Source organism: Hydra vulgaris, chromosome 02 (genome assembly GCF_038396675.1).
Source record: "Hydra vulgaris chromosome 02, alternate assembly HydraT2T_AEP".
Classification (NCBI taxonomy): domain Eukaryota; kingdom Metazoa; phylum Cnidaria; class Hydrozoa; order Anthoathecata; family Hydridae; genus Hydra; species Hydra vulgaris.
The window spans coordinates 67,107,328-67,130,235 of record NC_088921.1 but is presented as its reverse complement, the minus strand read 5'-3'; the positions used below and the strand labels follow the sequence as shown (position 1 = coordinate 67,130,235).

The window sequence follows — 22,908 nt, the reverse complement described above, 5'->3', positions numbered from 1 at the left end:
AAAATAAAGCTTTAAATGTTAAAAAATAAATATAAATAAAATAAAATTTTCTTATTTTTTTAGATTCATCACTCTTGCTAGATGAGCTGAAGTTTGATTTTGTAGAATTTGGTATTTCTGGTCATGTGAAAGCCATTGCTAATGAAGAAAAAATATTACCTCATTCTACAGTAAGTTTTGGTCTGGTTTTCACATATATTTCCATAATAATTAGCATAGATGTCTCTAAAAGTTCAATTAAAAATCATTAAATTATGATTAAAAACCATTTAATAAGGATATATATATATATATATATATATATATATATATATATATATATATATATATATATATATATATATATATATAAAAGTACCGGGACTGGTTTTTGACCGTGGCCAAGACTGGTTCTACGGACGAGACTAAATAAACATTTGTGCATATTGACTTATTTTTATATATCATATCAATATGCACCAATATTTATACAGCTCCAACCATAAAGGCCCAGGTCAAATACCAGCCCTGGTCATTTACTAATATATATATATATATATATATATTAGTATATATATATATATATATATTAGTATATATATATATATATATATATATATATATATATATATATATATATATATATATATATATTAGTATATATATTAGTATATATATATATATATATATATATATATATATATATATATATATATATATATATATATATATAAATATATATATATACATATATATATACATATATATATATATATATATATATATATATATATATATATATATACATATATAAATATATACATATATATATACATATATATATATACATATATATATATACATATATATATATACATATATATAAACATATATATATATATATATATATATACATATATATATATATATATATATATATATATATATATATATATATATATATATATATATATATATATATATATATGTATATACACACACATACATAAATAGTCACACACACACACATATATATATATACATATATATGTATATCTTCTATAGGGTATTTAGATAAGCATTTGCTCACTAGTTTTGCTTATCTTTATAGCAAACCGCGTTTTTAGAAACTAAAAGAAAAAAACGAAGAATGATGAAAAAAAAAATTGCTGCTCCATCCCAAACCCTCAGTAGCAGCATTCCGCTGCAAGTCAGACTATTTGTCAGTCAATGTATGTACTGAAGCCCCTAGCAGCAGGCTATTTCAGTGTGACGTCAGAGTACTCATCTAAAAAAGCAATTTAATTTATATATGTATATATATATATATATATATATATATATATATATATATATATATATATATATATATATATATATATATGTATTAGGGTGTCCCAAAAAAAAAAAAAAAGAAGCTCTCTACTGTTTCCCATTCTATGTGACCTAAATAAGTACTAAAAAAAATTTGACCGTTTTATTTTGACAGGAAGTGCTAGATGTAAAATCTGAGTTTTACTGTTTTAATGTTAAGCTAGCTTAACATTAAAAGAAAACACATTTTAGAAAATTAAAACAAAACAATTAGATGTGTATAAATCATTTCCAATTGTTTTCTACTATTTAACTTGATAGATTATATTTATAAATATAAAAATACAAATAAATATACATGAAAACTAATATTTATTAGCAAATTTAAGATTTTATTGCGGTGAAACATTTCTCAAAAAATACAACTTTTTGAACAGTTCCCAAGCTCCTTTTTAGTCATAGTCTTAGTCAAGTTTTTTCTAGACTTTTTAACTACAAAAAGTACATTTTGAAGGTGATCTTCATCTCTAGTAGCTGAAAGAAAATCTTTAATGAGCTTAATGTTTCTTTCTGCACCATCATTTACAACAGATATGTTTTTGATCCATGCAATAAAATCTAGCAACTGAGGATGGTTAAAAACATCTATAGTATTAAGACTATTATTAAGCCATTCTTTTATACTTGCTCTTGATATTTTAAAATGTTTGAAGAGAAGGTAGCTTTGCTCGGAAATCAACTCAGGTAGCTCTGTGGTCTCTCCAATTTGTACATTTGATGGTTTACAACGCTGAAATTCATTTGGCTCTTCAAACTCAATCAGAGCTAACAGCATTCTTAGCTTTGTTTCAGAAGGAACTTCTTTATCCCCAAAGGACAAAACACAGAGTTGCGGAGTTAAGTACAACGTATGGTGTCCCATGCTGAGAAGCAAAGCATTTCCAATATTCTTACTAACTTTTCTCAATGCATAGGCTGTCTGGATAGCTTTCAAATCATTGTAGGGAGCCAGAAATCCTAAAAAACTTTTTAAAAACCATGGAACATAGCAAATTGCAATGAACAAACTTGCATCCTTCAACTGCAGCACTTCTTTTTCTGTCAAGATATTACTGATATCTTTAGTCATATAAAGAGTCAGGATGTAGATCGCATCTGCTAAAAACCTTGCCTCATGGCTGCTAAAAACTTTGCCTCAGGTTGATGGAACTTAAAATCTTGTACTTCCACTCCAAGGAAGAAGGAGGCAAGCTTACAAACTATACCATAATCATTCCTTGAAAACGCTATATCAGTAGTTGCATTAGTCAAAAATGTCTTAGCTTCCTCTGCAACAGTGCGAAGAACAGAGCCAATCTTCAGATCATCTCTTTGCCAGTCCAATTTACATAAATTTTTCACTTCATTCACTTTCTCACAGATTTCAGGCTACTTGTTCTTTAGCTTGACATAAAGAGCTCTTCTTGGACCTTTAGTTTTCTCACCAGTAAGGGCAGCCATATAGTGAGATACATGTACTTCATATATGTGTCTCCTACACATTATCTACAAAATTGGTAATTTCAAAATATCTGTATTTCAAAATATCTGTATAAAATATCTGAATTTGGACTGCTCCATTTACTCCGCCTGTATTGCTTGCAGTTGTATCACAGCATATACCAATGATCTGCTCTGTACATCCGTAATATTCTAAAAGATTGTGCACTTGTTCTGCTTGGTCAACTCCCTTTGAAGAGGGACATTGAACAACACCTAAAAGATGGTCTTCCATGGTATCGTCATCCGGGGAACTCACTGAGACTGCAAGTCGCTCAATTTTTTGGATAATGTTAAGCCCAGTGGTAATTTGTTCCAACAGTTTGGTATCAAAATGAAGAATAAGCCGTCTGCCTTTAAGATGATTAGATATTGAAATCCACTCCGAGTCTCCTTCAAGTTCTACATATTTGAACTTTTTTCTATGAAATGTGCTTCTTGAAAGCGGTATATCATTAATTTCTATACCTCCAGCTTTAAATACTTCACTTAAAATTGCCAGATGAGGTCGTACACCAACATTGAACCTTGTTGCTGGAACAGCAGTACATTCGATGAGCTTTTCAACATTCACTGCTAGATTTATCGTATCTCCAGAATTGTACCTAGGTATCATTTTATAATATTTTTTTACCTATTTATAATTATATACTTTTCAATAAAACAGCTTTAGCTTGTGAAAATTACAACTATGTTATTAAAATAATACTATAACTGCGTTTCCAACCGTTACCCAGGAAATCATCTTCCTCGCTGATTTCACAGTCCTCGTTTGACTTTTCTTCCTCACTGCTGAATTGAATCTCTTCTGTCATGGAGTCATGTGACAACAAAACATCATTGATATCTTTTAAGTTTTTCTGTCTCTCTAATTCTTTCTCTCTCAACTTATCTAGCTTGTTCTTACTCCTATTTGCATCCAGTACTCTTCTACTGTAGTCTTCATCGACTTTTGTTTCCATATATCCTTTCCTATGTAACTTCTGGTCTTCATAAAAACTAAGAAATATTTAAATCTATTAAGCCATTTATAAATAAATTAATAATTGTTCTAGTTTTTCTTGGAAGATGACCAAACCATGTAAAGAGTTAAACGTAAATATTTTAAAGGAAATAATATGCTATTACTTAAGTTACTTTTATTTGGAAAAAAAAATCTCACTACTAAAAAAAGTGTTATTTAATGAATTTACTTTATATCTTCCAGCTTGGCATCATCTGTTCTCAATCTATCAGCAAGAATATCTTTTTTAAAATTCTTAGTCGACATGTCAAAAAGCTGATAGGATTCTGTGAGAAAATCTTTCTCTAACTTTGATTGCTTATCAAGACTGCTGTTCCAGTTTAGAGAAGACAATTTAATCAATTTCTTGTATTTTAAATTAAGTTTAATAATTTTAGTCTTTATATTGTACCCACAAATCACAAATTTCTTGCCAAACCCAGCATTATCCCAAATTTTTTTAATCCTAGATACCAAGCAAGAACTATCAGGATCTGTACAAACACCATTTTCACAAACAAGATCCTTGGATTTCGATTTCAATTTGCAACCAACATTAGTAGAAGTGGGTTTGTATTTAACTTGTGACTCGCGAAGGATAAATTGATAGTATCTAAGAATATCACCATTAGATGGAAGCTGTCTCTGAGGTAACTCCCTCAGTGGGTACTTCAATAGGTAAATATACCTCAACCTTTCTGTATTTTTCCGTTTTATCTTATTCTGTCCTATCATCTTCTTTTTTTTAGCTGTTCTACCATTTTTTATATGAATTTCAAAATAATCAGTTTTTTAACTAAATTTATACTAAATGTTACACTTGCATCAAAAATCTATGAAGTCGTTATTCCCTCTCGTATAATATTTTATCTAAGTTTACTGTTACTGCTTTTATAACCGTTTACACAAGAATTTCTTCGTGCACAAATTAGAATTCCTTCGTGAACAAATAATTCCATTTAGAAATTTTTTCCTTCAAAAAAAATTTCTAAATGGAGTTATTTGTGAACCAATCCATGGGGAATTATACAAACTAATAATATTGTCCAGAGGGAAAAATATCAATCTCTAACAATGTTTATAGGGAATGATCCTATTCTTTAATAATATCCTATGGGAATTATTTGTGTACTAATTATTACATCATATTAAAACATATTGAAATACTAGATAGCGCTGAGTCCATACTGCTTTCAGAAAATAAAGAAAAAAGCAAGAAATAATGAAAAAGAAGATTGCTGCCTTAACTTAAACCCTTAGTTGATGTAGGAACACTTCTTGCATATTCTACCTATTTAGTCAGTCAATAGCAGCAGGCTATTTCGGTATGATGTCAGACTGCTAATCTAAACACACAAGGGACAACATGCAACTCCTTTGCATGTTGGGCTATTCTGGGAAAAAATTTGGGTGGTGGTACCCCATGTCCTGGCAAAATTTACTGGTAATATTGCTGGAAAATCAGCGTTTTTCATGAAAAAAACAGTATCTGCCATAAAAAAAGTAAAAAAGTAAAAAAAGTCCTCAATTTTTAATTTGGGCGGCGCCCAAATACAATTGGCGATGTCAAAAATGGTCTAGAATAGCCCCTGTATATATATATATATATATATATATATATATATATATATATATATATATATATATATATATATGTATATGTATATATATATGTATATATATATACATATATATATATATATATATATATATATATATATATATATATATATATATATATATATATATATATTATTATTACTATTACATTTCGTGTATACAATGATTTATACTGTTTTGTATAATGAGATATATTATCATTTTTAATGTTATATATGACATTGCACTTGATTTTATATAGAATGTTATCACAAAGCATTATATAGTCATCAATTTCCTAAGCATTGCATATGCTATTATACTTATAAAATAGATAATTTAAAATAGGTAAATAAAATGAAGCATTTATGTAACTGGTCCCACCCTAGCTCTCCAGTCCAAAAGTAAAATAAATATAGTTAAAAACTTCTTTTCAATTGAATGTCAATTATTTAATTTATATATTTCTATATATCACTTTGTATGTTTATGATTATTTTTTATTTTCTACTTTTATATAGCTTCCAATAGGTGTTCCCCCATTACTTCCAGACTTAAAATATGAACTTGAAACATTTTTGTTAGCACCACTTGATTTGCCAATTCATGCCTTTCAAAATCATCAAAGGTATTTAATTTAATTTGAATTTTTTATTTTTTTAAACATTTTCTTATAACCTTTTCTTTATTATTATTTCTTTATTTTATGTATTAGTTTTCTTACAATAACTTTTTATAAACAAACTTTTCTGCAAACATCATTCTTGTCCTTGATTTGGTTTTATTCTGAAATGTAGTAGTAGGTTGTAGGTATCAAAGCCTTGATACCTACAACCTACTACTTTGATAATAGATTAATAATAACTTAATAATACTTTAATAATACCTAAATAAATACCTTGTAACCTTTGTGTTACTAATTTACTCTCTTGCTATCTAACACTAAGTGCTTTTGTTGAATCCTAGTCATAGTATTTAACTAGAAAATGAGGGCCATTTTCTTAAAATACTTAAGTTACTCTCTATACTAGTGCTCAGTCTACTTTAGAGTGCATCAAGTTGTTAAAGTTATATTTTGTTAAAGTTAAGTTGCATATATTCTGGGATAAGTATTGAAATGCCAGGTGCAACTTGTGTTTTTTTTGGTTATTCAGTTTCAAGAAATTTTTTTGGATTGCATATATATTTCGTATTCTGAATAAAAATGATGAATATAGCATATAATAAAGGCATTAAAAGTTAATAAATGTAATTACATGACAGAGTTTGTAATAGTTTAAATATACTATATAAAAATATGTTATAGATGCAAACATTTCATCCAATGTATAACTAGATGGATGTCTATGGGTATAAATGCTTAATATCATATATTCAGACTATATTTATTTGAAATGTTAGCTAATACAGCTTAATAAACTATATATTTTATAAAGTTTACTTAGCAAGATTAGTTAATAATTTATCTAACAATCTTTATATCATGTTAGTATCTTTACTGGAAACAAGAAAATTCAGGTACAATTTTATAGTTTTAGTATAAAAGCAATTGCTGGATCACACACTATAAAAAAAGTTTTAAAAGTATAAAAAAATTTCTACCTTAGGATAGGATATGTGGTATACTCTTCTACCTTGAAGGTATAATTTTCTACCTTAGAAGGTAGAAAATTGTATCTTACTAAAGGTATATCACATATCCTCTCCTAAGGCAGAAACTCCAACCTTTTTTTTTAAAAGTGCAATATTACCAATAAATGTACGAAAATGTTTTTTATTTTATTATTAAGTAAAAAACTTATTAAGTGAAAAAAAAATTATTTCAAATAATTTTTTTTTTAAATTTGTATAGTATTAGCTAGTTTATCAAAGCTTTCTAAACTAAAATTCAAAAGCTTCTATATATTTTTTTTGTTTTTACAATGCTGCATTGGAATCTATAATTGATTATAATTATTTGTTATTATTTTGTTTTTAAATTCATATAATAGCAAATAAAGTAGTTATGCAAAAATTCTGCTACCAAATATTGCAAAAAAAGAAAGCATAGTGTATCAAAGAAAGATAGCTACAGAATTATATTTCAAAATCTTGGCTATTAGTTTAAGTAATGATCTCGTATCTATTATGTTGAATGCAGAAAAATAATATCCTAACATTTATTAAATTTATTTTGCAAAAATCAACAAATAATTTGAGGTTGTTTTTAACTAAAATAAGATATCCCATGATAATTCTCTAGTTTCAAAGTCTGCTGCAGTGTATGATGATATAATTAATTAATCTAGCTGACTTTACCACAACTGATGTCGCTGCATAACTATTATATCTTTTACTTTAAAAAGCAATCAAAATTTGTAAACTGAACTCCTTAAAAAATATTGCTTGTAATTTGCGATGGAGTAGAAGCTCCATCACAAAGTTACAAGCAATAACTTTTTGCATAAAAGTTAAAGTTATTCAAAATGCATTTCACCATGGCACATAATGGTGGCATGAATGTTGATGTCACTATAAATCCCTAAATTATTTTAGTTAAGAAAAATAATTCATTTATATTTGATCCACCACATTAAAGTAAGAAAAGTTTTTACTGACTTTAAATGTGATTTATCCAATTTAAAACAATAAAAAAGATATATTTGTAGAACCTATTTATACTGAGGAACCATATTGCTTATATATTCTATAAAGACAGAGTATGTGGCTTTCATATTTTACCTAAATTTTTTGAGCAAATAAAGTTGACACCATATTTATTAAGGAGTGTTAAAATTGCTTAAGTAAAAAGTTTTATTACAGTACCGATCACCTGAAGTTGAAGGCACTGCTAATTGTTGTGGCTTAATAAATAGTTTATTTGAAAATTATTTGGACACCAATAATGACTTGGTGTTTGCAAGGATGACCCATCTCTTAATGACTTTTGTTATGATAATAACACACAAAAAAATAAAAAAATATTTATTGTAGTTGGAAATGTATGTATTTAGCTACACAAGTAATATAAAGTAGTGTATTATAGTATTGAGTCATGCCAAAAAAAAAAAAAAGTAAAAGCAATAAAAAATTGTTAGCATTACTTACAAGATTATGTTATTAGATTTGTTAAAAACTAAATATGTATTTTTTTATAAAACATGTAAAATATTAGTGGTGTCATTAATATTTTAAAATTGAAAAGACATCATTTTTATTAATCAATCTAGCTATTTTATCATAAAACTATTGAATACTTTTTAAGTATTTATTTTACTTCAGGAGAAGGTAATATTATACCAATAATGTTTTTAAATAATATGTGGCTATGAAAATAGTTGTTTTAATATGTTCAAGTCATCTCAGTTTTTTTTTAATGTCCTTGCTCCAAAATTGAGGGTGTTTTTTAATTGATGTTCTTAATATATCAATTTTGTTTGACTTTTTAAAATCTTGAAAGATTTCAGTTTATCTTTTACAAAGTAAAATCTACAAACTTCTATATACAACATTAGAGAATCATGCACATTTAGCAGCAATTGGTACAATTTAGACATGCATGAATTATGGTACAATTTAGACATGTTAGAATTAAAACTAATTCTAGTATAAGAGGTACAAAAAATATTTCATTTAAGTCATAAAATAATATTTTGTTTAGTAATATAATGGGATACATGTTTAAACATTATAATATCATTGATAAAGGAGGTGCCATCTTCACCACCAGTCAGATAAACAATGACAAGATTTACTACTACCAAGCTTAAAAAAAAATACAAACAAAGGCGAAGGCTTTAAAAAGTGTTTGTTGTTTCAGAAAATATTTTGTAAAATCTGTGGTAAAAAATTTCAGCATCTCCATCAAATGAATTAGTTACATTTTTACTAGAGACTAAGCTGTAGTGACTTCTTCTTGAAATACTTGAATTATTTACCCTTGATTTAAAATTTTTAATTCAGCTTTATAGCAGGGTACCATTTATCTGTAGCAAGCTTTTCAACAATCTGAAGTAAATAATTTTGAATAAATAATAATAGGCTGAAGAATAACCTTTGCATTCTTTTATTCTTTACTAAATTGTTTATTAGTAATCTTGTCTTTGTGTTTAATGTTGAGGTGTTGAGGTGATGACCTTGATGTTTAATGTTGTACATCATTTTTTGCAAAACAAACTCATCAATATATTTTTTTCACTTTGGTTAGGATGAATTAAATTAGGTAACCTTCTATTTGAACTAAAATTAAGGTCTGTAGCAACTCAATAGCAGCTAAAACTGAGTTCATTCAAATTATCAAAGTCTGCGCCAGAAAAAGTTATTTAGAAAATATTTGATGTACTCTCAGTCTGGTCACCCAATTAAGTTCAAGTTATTTTACAAAATCTATAGGAAATGTTTCGTATTTCCAGGCTAGTTAAGTTTTATGGCTATGGTTTAATGTACCTATATATGGGGCACATACTGTGATATATAACTCTTTTGTCCCACTTAACTGTTGGGCATACCTTGAAGCTAAATAATCAAAATGATTGAAAGATAAAACATGTATTCATAAATTTTATTTTAGTCCAAATCTCATGATTGCACTCAATACTATAAATATTCATGCATTTTAAAAATGTATAAAATTTTACCATAGCTTCACAAAAGTGTTTTCATTTAAAGTTTTATTTTAAAAAGGTCTTGGTCACGTGAAAAAAATTTGGACAATATGTTTGATGCTGTAATGCTTCCTCACCCTACAGATATTTGTATGGAGCGAGATCCTAAAACTGGAAAGCTGAAAGGATACCAAGAGGTGTGTTTTTTACGTTTTTTTTCTAATTTTTATTAATCTTTTACTATGCAGATGAAACTCTTTTATGTTGTAAAGTGAAACTCTTGTTAGTGTTCCAATTTATAATAAAAACTTTTTTTTTTGTGCAAAAAAAAGGTATTTTTCTTTATAACTATACACACACATGTTAAATGACAAAACCATGGTCACTTTTTATATTTTTGCAAGTAAAAATGTAAAAAGTGTTTTTGTACTTTTGATTTCAAATAAGAGATCAATTAACAAAATTGGTATATATATATATATATATATATATATATATATATATATATATATATATATATATATATATATATATATATATATATATATATATATATATATATATAAAATTCAATAAAATGAACAAATTACATAAAATATGGAAATATCAAATAAAATGAACAAATTAAATATCTTCATAACAATTAATAAATAATATAACGAAATATGTAAAAAATGTTTCTTATCAACAAATTCACAAAAATTTATTAATTAAAAAAAACATAATTTTCAATTTTGTTTTTCTATATTTTCTATATTTTCTATATCAGTCGCCCTTATGTGTTCTGATTAAGCCTGACTTTTTTTGAGGGTGAGGTTCATTATAAATAGTAAGAATTTTAAATTAAAAAAAAATTGGATTATGTTTAGTGGTAGCAGATTTCAATTGAAGTTTCAAAATTGACACAGTTTGACAAAATTGATGATGCTTCATATTGACAATGTGACAAAATTTGTTTATAATCAGAAGAAATTTGTAATTACTTGTAAATTAAAAGCTGCAAATGAAGTAGTTAAATCAGCAATAACATCATATTTGATGGGTTTAAAAGCATAAAATAGACCATACCTATAGAAACACTTAAAAGAATATCCAAAAAAATATTGAGCTTAAAGACAACTTAGCAAAAACAATGAGGTTCTGGCCACGAGATCAATACAAATTTGTATTGAAAATGATGAATATAAGTTTGTATTGAAAATGATCAATACAAGTTTATTTACATTGTGATGTAAATAAACTTGGATGTAGTTATGAAACTAAGCAGTGTTCTCACAAACCTTAAAAATTGGCACAACTGTGTTTATACCACATAGTATTCTGAAATCATCCAAAGTTATTGAAATGATTAAATTTTAAATAATCTTTAAACAGGTAAGTAAAGAACTAAGGTGTATTTAACTATAATTTAAATCAGTTTTTCAAAAGTTTTTCAAAAAGTTTACTTAAAAAATTATTTAAATCTTTTGGTTACAAAGCTTGAAAAAGTTATTTAGTAAAATATTTTATTATTATTTAATTTTGAAAATTAAACTAACATATTATAAGCTATAAAATAATGACTTTATTGTTTAATTTTTAGATCTAAGAAAGACTTTAAGCATTTAATTTGCCAAACTATTAAAGAACTCAACATCCCTCAAATTTCAGTCTTTGATAAACAAAAAAAATCTCATAACCAATCTTTGCCAAGAAGCAAGAAGTCAAAATTTTAACAGAGGTGATTATAGTGAACTCATTCTATTAACATTGTTGTATCTAAGTAATGGGTAAAATGTGGTTGTTTTTGGATTTAATAGGTCAGGCGCTTTGAAGCATTGGGAATATTGGTAAACCAATATTTCAAATACTTCCTGAAATTTGCTGTGAATGATTTGACAGATTTTATTGGTGAAGACGCCCTAGAATTTTTCACCATATTAAAATAAACAATAGTTTTTTCAGGGAACCAGTTACAGAATGGCAAAATAAAAAACAAAAGTTTTTTTCTTCAAAAAATGTGAATTATATGTTGTAAACAACTCTGCTGAACCTGGAGTAAAGTTTTATAGTGACTTTGTGGGAACTGCTGAAAAAAGAAAAATATCTTCCAGAGCAAGTTGTAGAAAACAACAGAAATATGTTAAGCAACCAAAGAAAAAAGCACTTAAGGCCAATTAGATTGTACATTAAATTCTAAATTTGAAATTGAAATTCAGCTCTCAGTTAAATTTGGTAACAATTGCAAAATTTCATTTACCTTTCAGTTAAATTTGACAGTTGAAAATTTTTTTTTCTCAGTTAAATTTGATTAAGTTTTTCAATAAATGTTGTTAATTTATTTTTGTAAAAGTTCTTTTTAAAACTTCATTAGTTGTAAAGATTGCGTAACTTGGTTTCTCATTATTTCTGCATTTTTAGTTTTTGGCCTAAACACAAATTGTTTTTTATTTTCATTATGCTTTGAAATATGGTTAATTTTGAGCATGCTATTTATAAATAATAATTTTAGTTTACAAAAAATAATTATTCAAAAATGTACTTTCAGTTAAATTCCATATAAAAGTCCAAATTTGTCTTTTAGTTAAATGCCTCGTCAGATTGGTGGAAGTTTCCTCAAAAATTTGTGCAAAAAGGAAGCTAAAATTTTCATAACAATTTTAGTGGTATTAAATCATCCTTATCTTAACTAGTCCAATGCTCATTAAAAAAAAAAGTTGAAAATTGACCTGCCCTAATATATATGATGCAGACTTAGCATTAATTGAGTCTGCAAAAATTATTTTTATAGATCCTTAAAAGCGTTGATCCTTAAGAGCATTTACTGTTGCTCGCAACTCTATTTAAAATAGAGTTTCTCTAAAATTTCTCTCTTTACAATTTCTTACTAGTTGATCTTCAACTTTATGGTTTTGTTCTCTCAGGATATATTTGGCTTTTTTAATTAAATGTTGGGGTACATATATGATCTAAATTAGTCATAAATTCCAGTTAAATTTAGGTTTTAAAAAGTCAACTTGGCTGGTCCTTAATGTAGCAGTATTAACTGCATAGCTCATTGCTTGTGGTGTTGTGCTCTTTCTATGATTGAATCAAGCCATCTTTAACTTAAAACATGACCAAAGTAACCAAAAATATTAAACCTAAAGTCACCACATTTGCAGAAGATAAATTTCAGTTTACCTTCTACAAAAATTCATGGTCTTTTTTATTATAAAAGCAAGTTTTTACTATTGCTGTATAAATCCAACTTAACTTACAGAATTTATATACTGGAATTATAATTGAAAACTAAAGAAATTTTTTTATACTTCATGCTAAAATAAAAAGTTTAATTTTTTCATAATTATTTAGCATTAAAATTTATCAATGTACAATAACATTAGTATCTTACTTTAGTTAGATTCTAATGAACTTTAGTTAAATTCTAATGAACTTTTTTTCTAAGCTTCTTTTTTCCTTTCCAATCCTTATTTTTTTGTTAAAATAATTAAACAACTAAAACAAATTTGTTGACAACAAATTTGTTTTTGTTGTTTAATTATTTTAATTTGAGATTTAACAATCACAAAATAAAATAATTTAATAACAATAGTATTAAATTAAACAAAAAATAAAATGAAACAATAAAGGAAAATGTTAGTGCTATAAGTATTTTAAAATTTAGATATTCTTGAAAGATTCTGTCAGTATTTAATCTATTAACAATTGGTAGAAAAAATACTGATATAAATAAAACAATATGCAAAGTGCTTTTTAGAATTATACATTTTCACAATATTTCCGCTTTCCACATTACTTGTTAACTTGTCAAAACAAGAAACCTTGTAACCTCTGCCTTCATGAGAAATTTATAATTTTGTATCACAATGAAAACAACCTGCTTAATAAAAAAGAAGAAATATTATCTAAGTAAAATACATTTTAACAAATTTCTACTGTACTCTTTTGATACCGGAGACTAAATAGTTATGTCTTTTATTACATCAGAAGTTGTTCTACCGTAATTTTAATTTATTTGTAAACAAGTTTTTTTTTTAAATGGTTTTTTCTAATGGTTTTTTATGTATTTAATAGCTGATGATTGCTGTGTATGGAACAAAACTTTTAGTACTATTAATGTTGTTTTTCATTTAAACAAAATTTAAATATTTATTGCTCTATTACTGTAATATTGAGCACTGTAGACTATGTATATATGTATGTATGTATGTATGTATGTATGTATGTATGTATGTATGTATGTATGTATGTATGTATGTATGTATGTATGTATGTATGTATGTATGTATGTATGTATGTATGTATGTATGTATGTATGTATGTATGTATGTAGCTTGGTTAGCATATGCAAATAGTTACCTAGTAATATACATTAATGATATCTGATGTTCAAATTTTTTCAGGTTTTATGTCATGATGTTGGTCTAAATGCTCAAAATTCAATGTCAATGAATAGAAAACCTGGTCCTTTAACTGATTCAGTTAAAGGTGAATCTTCAAATAAACCCTTTTGGCCTGGTAAAGTATATTTTAAAGCTTGTTTTTTATATTTAAATAGGTGAGTATGGTAATATTTAATATGATTCAATTCCAAATTCTAAATTAGAAATCCTATTACAGATTTGCATACTTTTGAATATAATTTGTTAATGCCCTTGAAAGTGCCTATGTAATTTTTTTGTATCTTTATTTTGATATTTTGCTGCTTGTTTGCTTGTTTGCTTTGCCTCACGGTGAAATCTTTTGCATTGTGAATTTTGATATTTTGTATCGTGAACAATTTTTAATTGGTATTTAGTAATGGAATGAATGAGTGCATATGGACTAACTTGCGAGAACATGCAAGGAGTGTATACACATCAGGGTAAGGGATAGGGTTGGTATTAAGATTGCTAACTCTAATCCAAACTCCAGTTAATGTATGTACATCATTTTTGAAACACTGTGTTTTGCAGACAAATGACTAGTATTTGGATTTTTTTTGTGTTTTCCAAACAAAGCTTACAAAAATACTTTGTTCCTTAAAAGTTCTTTATTATTATCATTATTGTTATTATTATTTTTAAACAGTTTGCAAAAATATTTCCACTCTGGGAATGAGACAAATATTTGCTAATTTAACTTCGAAGCTGGTGTTATATTTAAGTCAATGAGATGCACAAGAATTATAAGTTTACTAATCTTAGTTTACTGATATTATTGATTTTATTATTTCTTTGCATTATTGATGGTATTTTTAAAATTCTAATATGCAGTGATTTATTGCCATGATTGTTTATTTGTTATTGACAATAAATCAAAAATTTAAATTTTTATTTTTATTTCATTATAAAGTATTTAAAAATATTGCTTTGGGAATCTAACAAAAATAATTATTTTGCTGACTTGATTGTTTTGATTTTTTGCATAAAAAAAAATGGATATTGTGTGTTACAAATAGCAGACTTCATAATAAAAAGTTTTTATTATGAAGTCTGTTATTTATAAAAAAAGATGAGTTGTAAACAAAAATCAAACTGGCAGATATTGGCTATTAGGACTAAAGGCATTTGACAGAGTTGAAAACAAATGATGTTGCCAAGTATTGATGTTGATAGCAATCAAGATTGTTGGCTTTGAGGTCTACTTGTACCTTCCCATTTATGTTTTGTATAACTCATGCTTTATACCTCCCTATTCATATTTTATATCTCATACCTCATACCTACCCATTCATGTGATACAGTTTTTATGTTTTAAACAAAATACAATCTTTTAGTTTGAAGGTGTAGTAATGAAAAAATGTAGTTTTGTATATGCTTAAATTTTTAACAATTTGTATACAATAAAATGTAAATTATGTACTTTTAACAGGTGGTGTGTTTTTCTCTGAAGCTCTTTTGAAAACAGTTACACATCCTAACAGTGATGAAATATTTGAAGTAAAAAAAGGTAATTCTATATGTTCACAGTTTGAAAAAATAATTTTTTAAATATTTTTAATAATAAAGTTTGTTTTTAGAAAATTACTTAACAAGACCACCAGGATTTTCATTTGATATTTCATTTGATAACATTGAGAGGGTTAGTCTAGCTGGTATATTTTACTTGTCAATATTTCTTCTTTATATTTTTTACAGAGTATGAATTTAATAATATAAGCTTATCAACAACTTCTTGCTTTATATGTCCAAATTATTTAAACATCTTAAGTCTTGAATCTTGCTTTATATGTTTAAATTGTTGATTTGAGCAATGTTTAAGCTCATTAAAAAATTTAATAGTACAAATTAATCTTTAATTCAATCTTTAATTAATTTTTTTTTTAATTCTTTTTTTTAAGTTAACTTTAAGCTGACTACATTAAAAATTTGAACAGCCAAACCTTTAACTTTAACATTTAATTTGTCTCAAAATTTTTAAAAGAACTAAAACTGAAGGACATTACTGACAATAGCACGATACTGACAATAGCATAACAAACTTTTTCAATTCATCTTTTATTTTTCAGATTCCTCAACTAATGCAAATACAATAAGTATTAATGATATAATTTCTAACGATATCGATTTGACATCTTTATACATCAATATTGATGATGATGAACAAGTAGTTGAAGCTCAAGAAAGCCCTGTTGATGTTGCATTATTGGTGACTGATGATATATCTTCTCAACTTTTACAGGTAGTTTTTTATTTATAGTTTCAAGTTAACAACAAAAATTTTGTCAAACCTTAGGTTTAGCTATGTAATATTAATAATGGAGAATACCACCTAGCAGGAATTGAACCAAAAAAGGCATATGGCATGTCACAAAAAAATGTTTGTAATAACAATATTTTTTTTAAATAATAAATGAAATTTGATTAAATTAGGGGGTATTGTTTGTTTTTGTTAGACTTTTTAGAGCTCCCACCAAATCTAGAAAGTCATGTAGTTAAAAAAAAGTCCTGGATTTAAGCAGTTATTTTTTAAAATCTTGGAAAAGTCCTAAAAGTTTGAATATTATTTGTCAATTTCATTTTCGATCTCTCGATCAATGACATGTTTTAAGTTAGTGAGGCATAATGAGATTACTTTAAAATTAATTTGTTAAAACAACTAGAAAAGGGTGGATAAAGATGTAGCAAACCAATTTTTTCCAGTAGTCCCTATGCTACTTAAAAAAAAAAAAAAAGAAGAAAAATTTTTTATGAGTTTTTATTCAATTTTTTTTATGAATGTCAAATGAACTTACCATTGATGATTACAAATACAATTAGAAATACAATCAGAATACAAGATTCAGTTTTAAGCATTCCAATAGTTTTAGACAATGTTAATTAACAACATTTAGAAATTTACTTAATTTTAAGAAAAAGTAGTAATCACTTATTGTGTATTTTAGAGATTTCTTTTTTTTTATAGAAATCTAATTTATTTGTTTATTGCTTACATAAATGTATGTGGATGTATATGAACTACAGAAGATTTGAAAGTTATGTGTTGCTATCCATGTCAGGTTGTTTTATAAATGATAAGTTAAGCATAACTAATAGTAATATTTATCTTGTCAAGTTAAGGCAATTATAAATTTTGAGTACTTTTGAAGTAGTAGTGCTTTCAAAATAGGTCATAAAGTTTAAGATAATTAAGAAATAAAAAAGAAAATTTCAGTTGATCATTGACTTCACTTAGAAGGTAGGTAATGGTATGCTGAGATTTAAATCACATAATGGGTCGTCCATAACTTAGGTCATGCAATTTTTGACCCCTCCCCCTAGTCACAACATTGCAACTCTTAAGACAACAAGTCCTGTAACAAAACCACAAACTCCCCCTCTCCTCCCTGCTTTCTTCTAGAGCATAGTTTATGGACGATATTTTATAGATATAATTTATTGACGATATGACAAAAAAAAAAATTGAACAAAAGCAAATTCTTTATTAAATTCAAAAATGACTCAAACATTTATATCACTAAAGGATTTCTTATTAAAAAAAACATTTATTACTGCAGTCATGGTTATGGCCTTATAATTTTTATGGGTATTAAATTTTAAATAGTATATTTTAAGTTAATTAAAAGCAGTATGATTACAGGTTGAAGATGATTTTCCTTCAAAAAGAATTAAAGATGAAGAGAAGAAATGGGCAACCCTAGATGATTTCACAGATGTAAAGGATTTCCATAGACTAGTAGTTGATATGGCATTCAAAGTAAGTATGAGTCAAACAATTTATCCATTATAATAGTGTATAATAGTTTGATAATATATTATAAAGTTTTTTATATTTAGTTTTATACATAATATCCTATACTATGCTACATTATACCATATGTGTATACAGTGGTGTACACTGGATTTTTAGATGTTTGAGTTTTGACACTTACAGAATTGTGCAAACTTTTGATAAATACAAATTCAGATAAAAAATATTTTTATCTAAATTTGTATTCATCAAAAAATTTTAAATTTCATCCAATAATCTCTTATTTTTTAAAAACTATGACCATATAAAGTTGTCTCATATAAAGTCTCTTAAGTTTCAAAAACTATGACCATATAACCCCCCTCAATTTTAGGGGGCTGTAAACATTGCAGGGTCATAAAAACTGAACACTAAGAGATTATTGCGTGAAACTTAAAATTTGTTGATGAATATGAGTTTAGATAAAAATAGTAAAAAAAATATTTTATAAACTCGTTGCTCTCATGTTAAGGGCTGGGTGGGCCCAAAATATAGGTTTTTTTTGTTCCCAAACTCCAATCACCCTAGTTCTTTGCAAAACATTCTTTTTTGATATAAGCATAAACATACAAAAGTTTGGAGTTTGCACAATGCCTGTAAGTATCAAAACTCAAACATCTAAAAATCCAGTGTAATAAAAATTAAATTTGTTGATATTATATACAATGAAGAATAATAAAACATAAAAATGTTGCTTTTGTTTTTAGTTTCCTTTTGAGTTAGATGTATTTCAAAAGCGAGCTATACTTCATCTTGAGAAGCATGAAAACATTTTGGTGGCTGCTCATACATCTGCTGGAAAAACAGTAGTTGCAGAATATGCAATTGCATTGGCACAGAAACATATGAGAAAGTAGATAGCATTTTTTATATTCTAATTTTTAAGGTTAATGTCCATGCAAAATTTCCATCCAAGGTTTACAAGTTCCTACTACCCTTTGGGGTAAGAGGAGTAAAGTTTTTATATCAGAGTTTTCTTTCTCCTCTGTAAGTTGCTTTCACCACAACATAGAAGTCTTGCCTGCCCTAAAGTATTATCAAGTTTTAAATGTTTTCTAGTTTATATTTTAAATTTATAACAAAAATAAATAACATTAGTTATTTATTTTAGAGCTATCTACACTTCTCCTATAAAAGCTTTATCCAATCAGAAGTTCAGAGATTTTAGGGATACATTTCCTGAAGTAGGTTTGTTGACAGGTGATGTTCAAATCAAACCTGAAGCAACCTGTCTCATAATGACTACTGAAATTTTAAGGTAAGTTAGTTTCTCTATGTTGACATAAAGTAGCCTTAAATGCTATCCATTATTGCTTTGGTTTATAATTTCTCTATGTAGATATAAATTTAATATTTTTCTATAATTTATTTACAACAGATCTATGTTGTACAATGGCTCAGATGTTATAAGAGATGTGGAATGGGTGATATTCGATGAAATTCACTATATAAATGATTTAGAGGTAAGATTTAGTTGAACAGTTAAATTAAACTTCATTATTTGATGAAAATATTTTAAAAATAATATACATTTAAAGCAACAATATGCCATATTGCTGCTTAAGTGAGCTATATCATGTTGTGTGATTTGTCATTCAGATAAGCTGCATCATTTTAATGTAACTGTTCCTTCATGCTCAAAAGAGTTTTATCTAGTTTTTTTTATGTAAGCAAAGTTGCCTTGGATTTCTCTTCATAGCACCTATGCTCACTAAGTTTTTTCTATTGTTTTCACGTTTACAGTTTTTTAAGTCCACACTTTTTTGCTCTTTAGCTCCCTTCTTTGCTTCCTGTTAACTCCCATATTAATTAGTGGTTGTTTGCAACCTTGTTGGGAGTGAATTTGGTAAAAATAGCTACTCTCTTCTAAAAAATTTTCATGGCAAACGTTTTAGGGGTAAACATAAAATGTATATTGCCTAGCATTGCATCCCTTCTTAATCTAATATACTAGTGTAGATTGAAACCTGTGTTTAAATATGTTGTTGTTACAGTTAGTAAGCAACCAGGGTTGATATTTGACTGGGGCCAGGACTGGGTTTGATAAACCATAGCCGGGTTATGGCAAGGGTTATGGTTGGGGCTGCCTAAGTCTTGAAAAACCCTACAAATAAAATAAATATTTTTGGATTGAAATTTACATTATGTCTTTAAATTACATAGATTATATATAGATTATATATATATATATATATATGTGTGTGTGTGCATATACAAATATGTGTATATATCATATATATATATATACAACCCACTGAATTAGGAAAAATGAGGTCAGCAAAGGTTTTACCATAAAACATTGAATAAAGGTTGCCAATTTTTTGCCGACCTCAAACACTTTTAGGTTGGCAACCCACCCTAATACCAAGGGCTGTATACACACACACCGGCTACTGTCTTGTAGAAGGCCTCCTAGGCAAAGACTTAAGAGGTAAACAGATTCTATCTGTTAACCAGCCTCGCACCCCTTCTTCATATATTAGGCTGGCGCAGATGTATTTTTAATACATTGTTTCCAGTTTAGGAAAGTTTTGTTGAATGCTGGATCTTCTTGACTCAATGCATGGGTTTTGCTTGTGTCTCTGTTTTTATGACTAGGCAACTCATTCTATTATCTCCTAATGAGGGTACAGCTCTAAAACTCAGTTTTATGGTTCTGAGGCCGGCTGGTAGTCAGGTTTCCCAAACTCTGTGGTAGCTCTCAGAGAGGCTGATTCCATCAACAGCTGAAAAACATCAAAGTATTAACAGTGCCATGTTGCGCATGGATGGTGTCCCTGTTTGTACTTTTGGTGTGCATTGCCAATCCCACATTTGGAGCCCTTTGTTACGGCTTAGGGTTTATTAATAGTAATGTGGCAATTGCTTGGGCTATTAAACAGTGTTCTGAGTACTATGCTTTGAGTTCTTCAACAAATTTAAAAATGAATAAAGTACCAAAAACTATAAAACACAAAAAACCATCATCATCACCAAGTTCACTAAACCTATCATTCACTAATATTCGTGGTCTTCGAAGTAACTTATCTTCTGTTGAGTCTTATCTCTTGCAAAGTTCACCAGACCTACTTGCTCTTTGTGAGACTAATTTGAGTTTGGCTGTCTCATCTTGTGATCTTAGTGTTGATGGTTATCTTCCTCTAATTCGTAAACACTCCAATAGTCACAGGCTTGGCCTTGGCATTCACATTCGTAAGAACTCACCCATTTGTTGTGAAACTAGGTTTGAATCCACAGACTATTCTTTCATGTGCTTTCGTTTAGCACCACTTCACTCTATTGCCTTTCTCTTCTATATCGCTCTCCTTCATCTCAAGACTGCACTCTTTTTGATGTTATTTCTGATCATATTGACCAAGCCCTTTCTCTTTATCCATCAGCTAATATAGTTGTTGTCGATGACTTTAATGCTCACCACTCTGAATGGCTTGGCTCTAGTGTCATTGATTCTGCAGGCATTAGAGCCCACAACTTTTGCCTTTCTCAATCCCTAACTCAAATAGTCAACTTTCCAACTCGTTTTCCTGACAACCCGAATCATCTACCTTCTCTACTCGACTTATGTCTTGTTTCTGATTGTAGTCAGTGCTCAGTTGCTCCACATTCACCATTTGGTGCTTCTGATCACAGTTTGATCTCTCTAAAACTAATATCTAATTCTTCTTCATCACCTGAATACCCCTATTATCATACCTCTTACAACTACCTTAAAGCTGACTGGGATTCCTTCCGTGATTTTCTTCGTAATGGCCCTTGGGTAGAAATCTTTCGTCTTCCTGTCGACAAATGTGCTTCTTACGTAACTTCGTGGATTTAGGATGGCATGGAATCTTTTATTTCCTCTCGACAATTTCAGGTCAAGCCTCACTCTCCTCCATGGTTTTCCTCACACTGTGCTGCTGCGATTGCCAATCAAAACTGTTACTTTCATATTTATCAGCAAAACAATTCTCCAGAAAACAGACGTCTGTTTATTACTGCTAGAAACCATTGTAAAAAGGTTTTGTCTAACGCCAAAACCCGCTATTCTCAGGTCATGAAATCTCGTATCTCATCTCAAAAATTAGACTCTCGTGACTTCTGAAGAATCTTTAATAATACCAATAATAAGGGCAAATCTATAATTCCACCTCTCTTGTATGGTTCAAACTTGGTCACCTCACCGAAGGTAAAGCGGAATTGTTTACTAAAAACTTTTCATCAATATCAACTCTTGATTCCACTAGTTGCGTTCTACCTGATATAGCCAACAAACAGGTTGATCCATTGCTTGACATTCTCTCCGGAGCTGTCGTCTATACTCTCAAAACTATTCAACAAGTGCTTATCAGAGTCTTGATTTCCAGCCTGCTGGAAAGCGGCATCTGTTATCCTTATCTTCAAAAATTGTGGAGAGCGATCTGATTCGTCTAACTACCGTCCCATAAGTCTTCTTCTATCATAAGCAAGGTTTTTGAATCTTTAATTAACAAACACTTAATTTCTCATCTTGAATCTAATAACTTACTTTCTGACCATCAATATAGATTTCGATCTTCTCGTTCTACAGCTGATTTGCTAACAGTAATAACTGACAGGTTTTATCGTGCATTAGATAAAGGTGAAGAGGTTAAGGCCATCGCTCTCAACATTTCAAAAGCTTTTGATAAAATTTGGCATGCTGCTATTCTCCATAAGCTTTCTTCTTATGGTGTATCT

General features: G+C 27.9%; 2 protein-coding genes across 3 annotated transcripts in view; one reads left to right on the top strand and one right to left on the bottom strand.

The window, feature by feature from the left end:
- Window positions 1-22,908, top strand: part of LOC100211403 (superkiller complex protein 2) — a 78,875-nt gene that overhangs the window by 5,442 nt on the left and 50,525 nt on the right. For both annotated transcript variants that reach the window (XM_065791755.1, XM_065791756.1), the window contains exons 2-12: window positions 64-170; window positions 5,956-6,062; window positions 10,097-10,214; window positions 14,403-14,517; window positions 15,853-15,930; window positions 16,001-16,075; window positions 16,490-16,662; window positions 18,061-18,177; window positions 18,918-19,063; window positions 19,322-19,468; window positions 19,589-19,673. In XM_065791755.1, the coding sequence (XP_065647827.1) occupies window positions 64-170; window positions 5,956-6,062; window positions 10,097-10,214; window positions 14,403-14,517; window positions 15,853-15,930; window positions 16,001-16,075; window positions 16,490-16,662; window positions 18,061-18,177; window positions 18,918-19,063; window positions 19,322-19,468; window positions 19,589-19,673 (1,268 nt within the window). The remainder of the gene's footprint in view (window positions 1-63; window positions 171-5,955; window positions 6,063-10,096; window positions 10,215-14,402; window positions 14,518-15,852; window positions 15,931-16,000; window positions 16,076-16,489; window positions 16,663-18,060; window positions 18,178-18,917; window positions 19,064-19,321; window positions 19,469-19,588; window positions 19,674-22,908) is intronic.
- Window positions 3,522-4,588, bottom strand: LOC136077120 (uncharacterized). Its single transcript, XM_065791757.1, has 2 exons — window positions 4,026-4,588; window positions 3,522-3,831 (listed from the first exon to the last, which is right to left on the bottom strand). Exons 1-2 carry the CDS (start codon window positions 4,568-4,570, stop codon window positions 3,522-3,524), a joined length of 855 nt encoding a protein of 284 aa, XP_065647829.1. The 5' UTR covers window positions 4,571-4,588.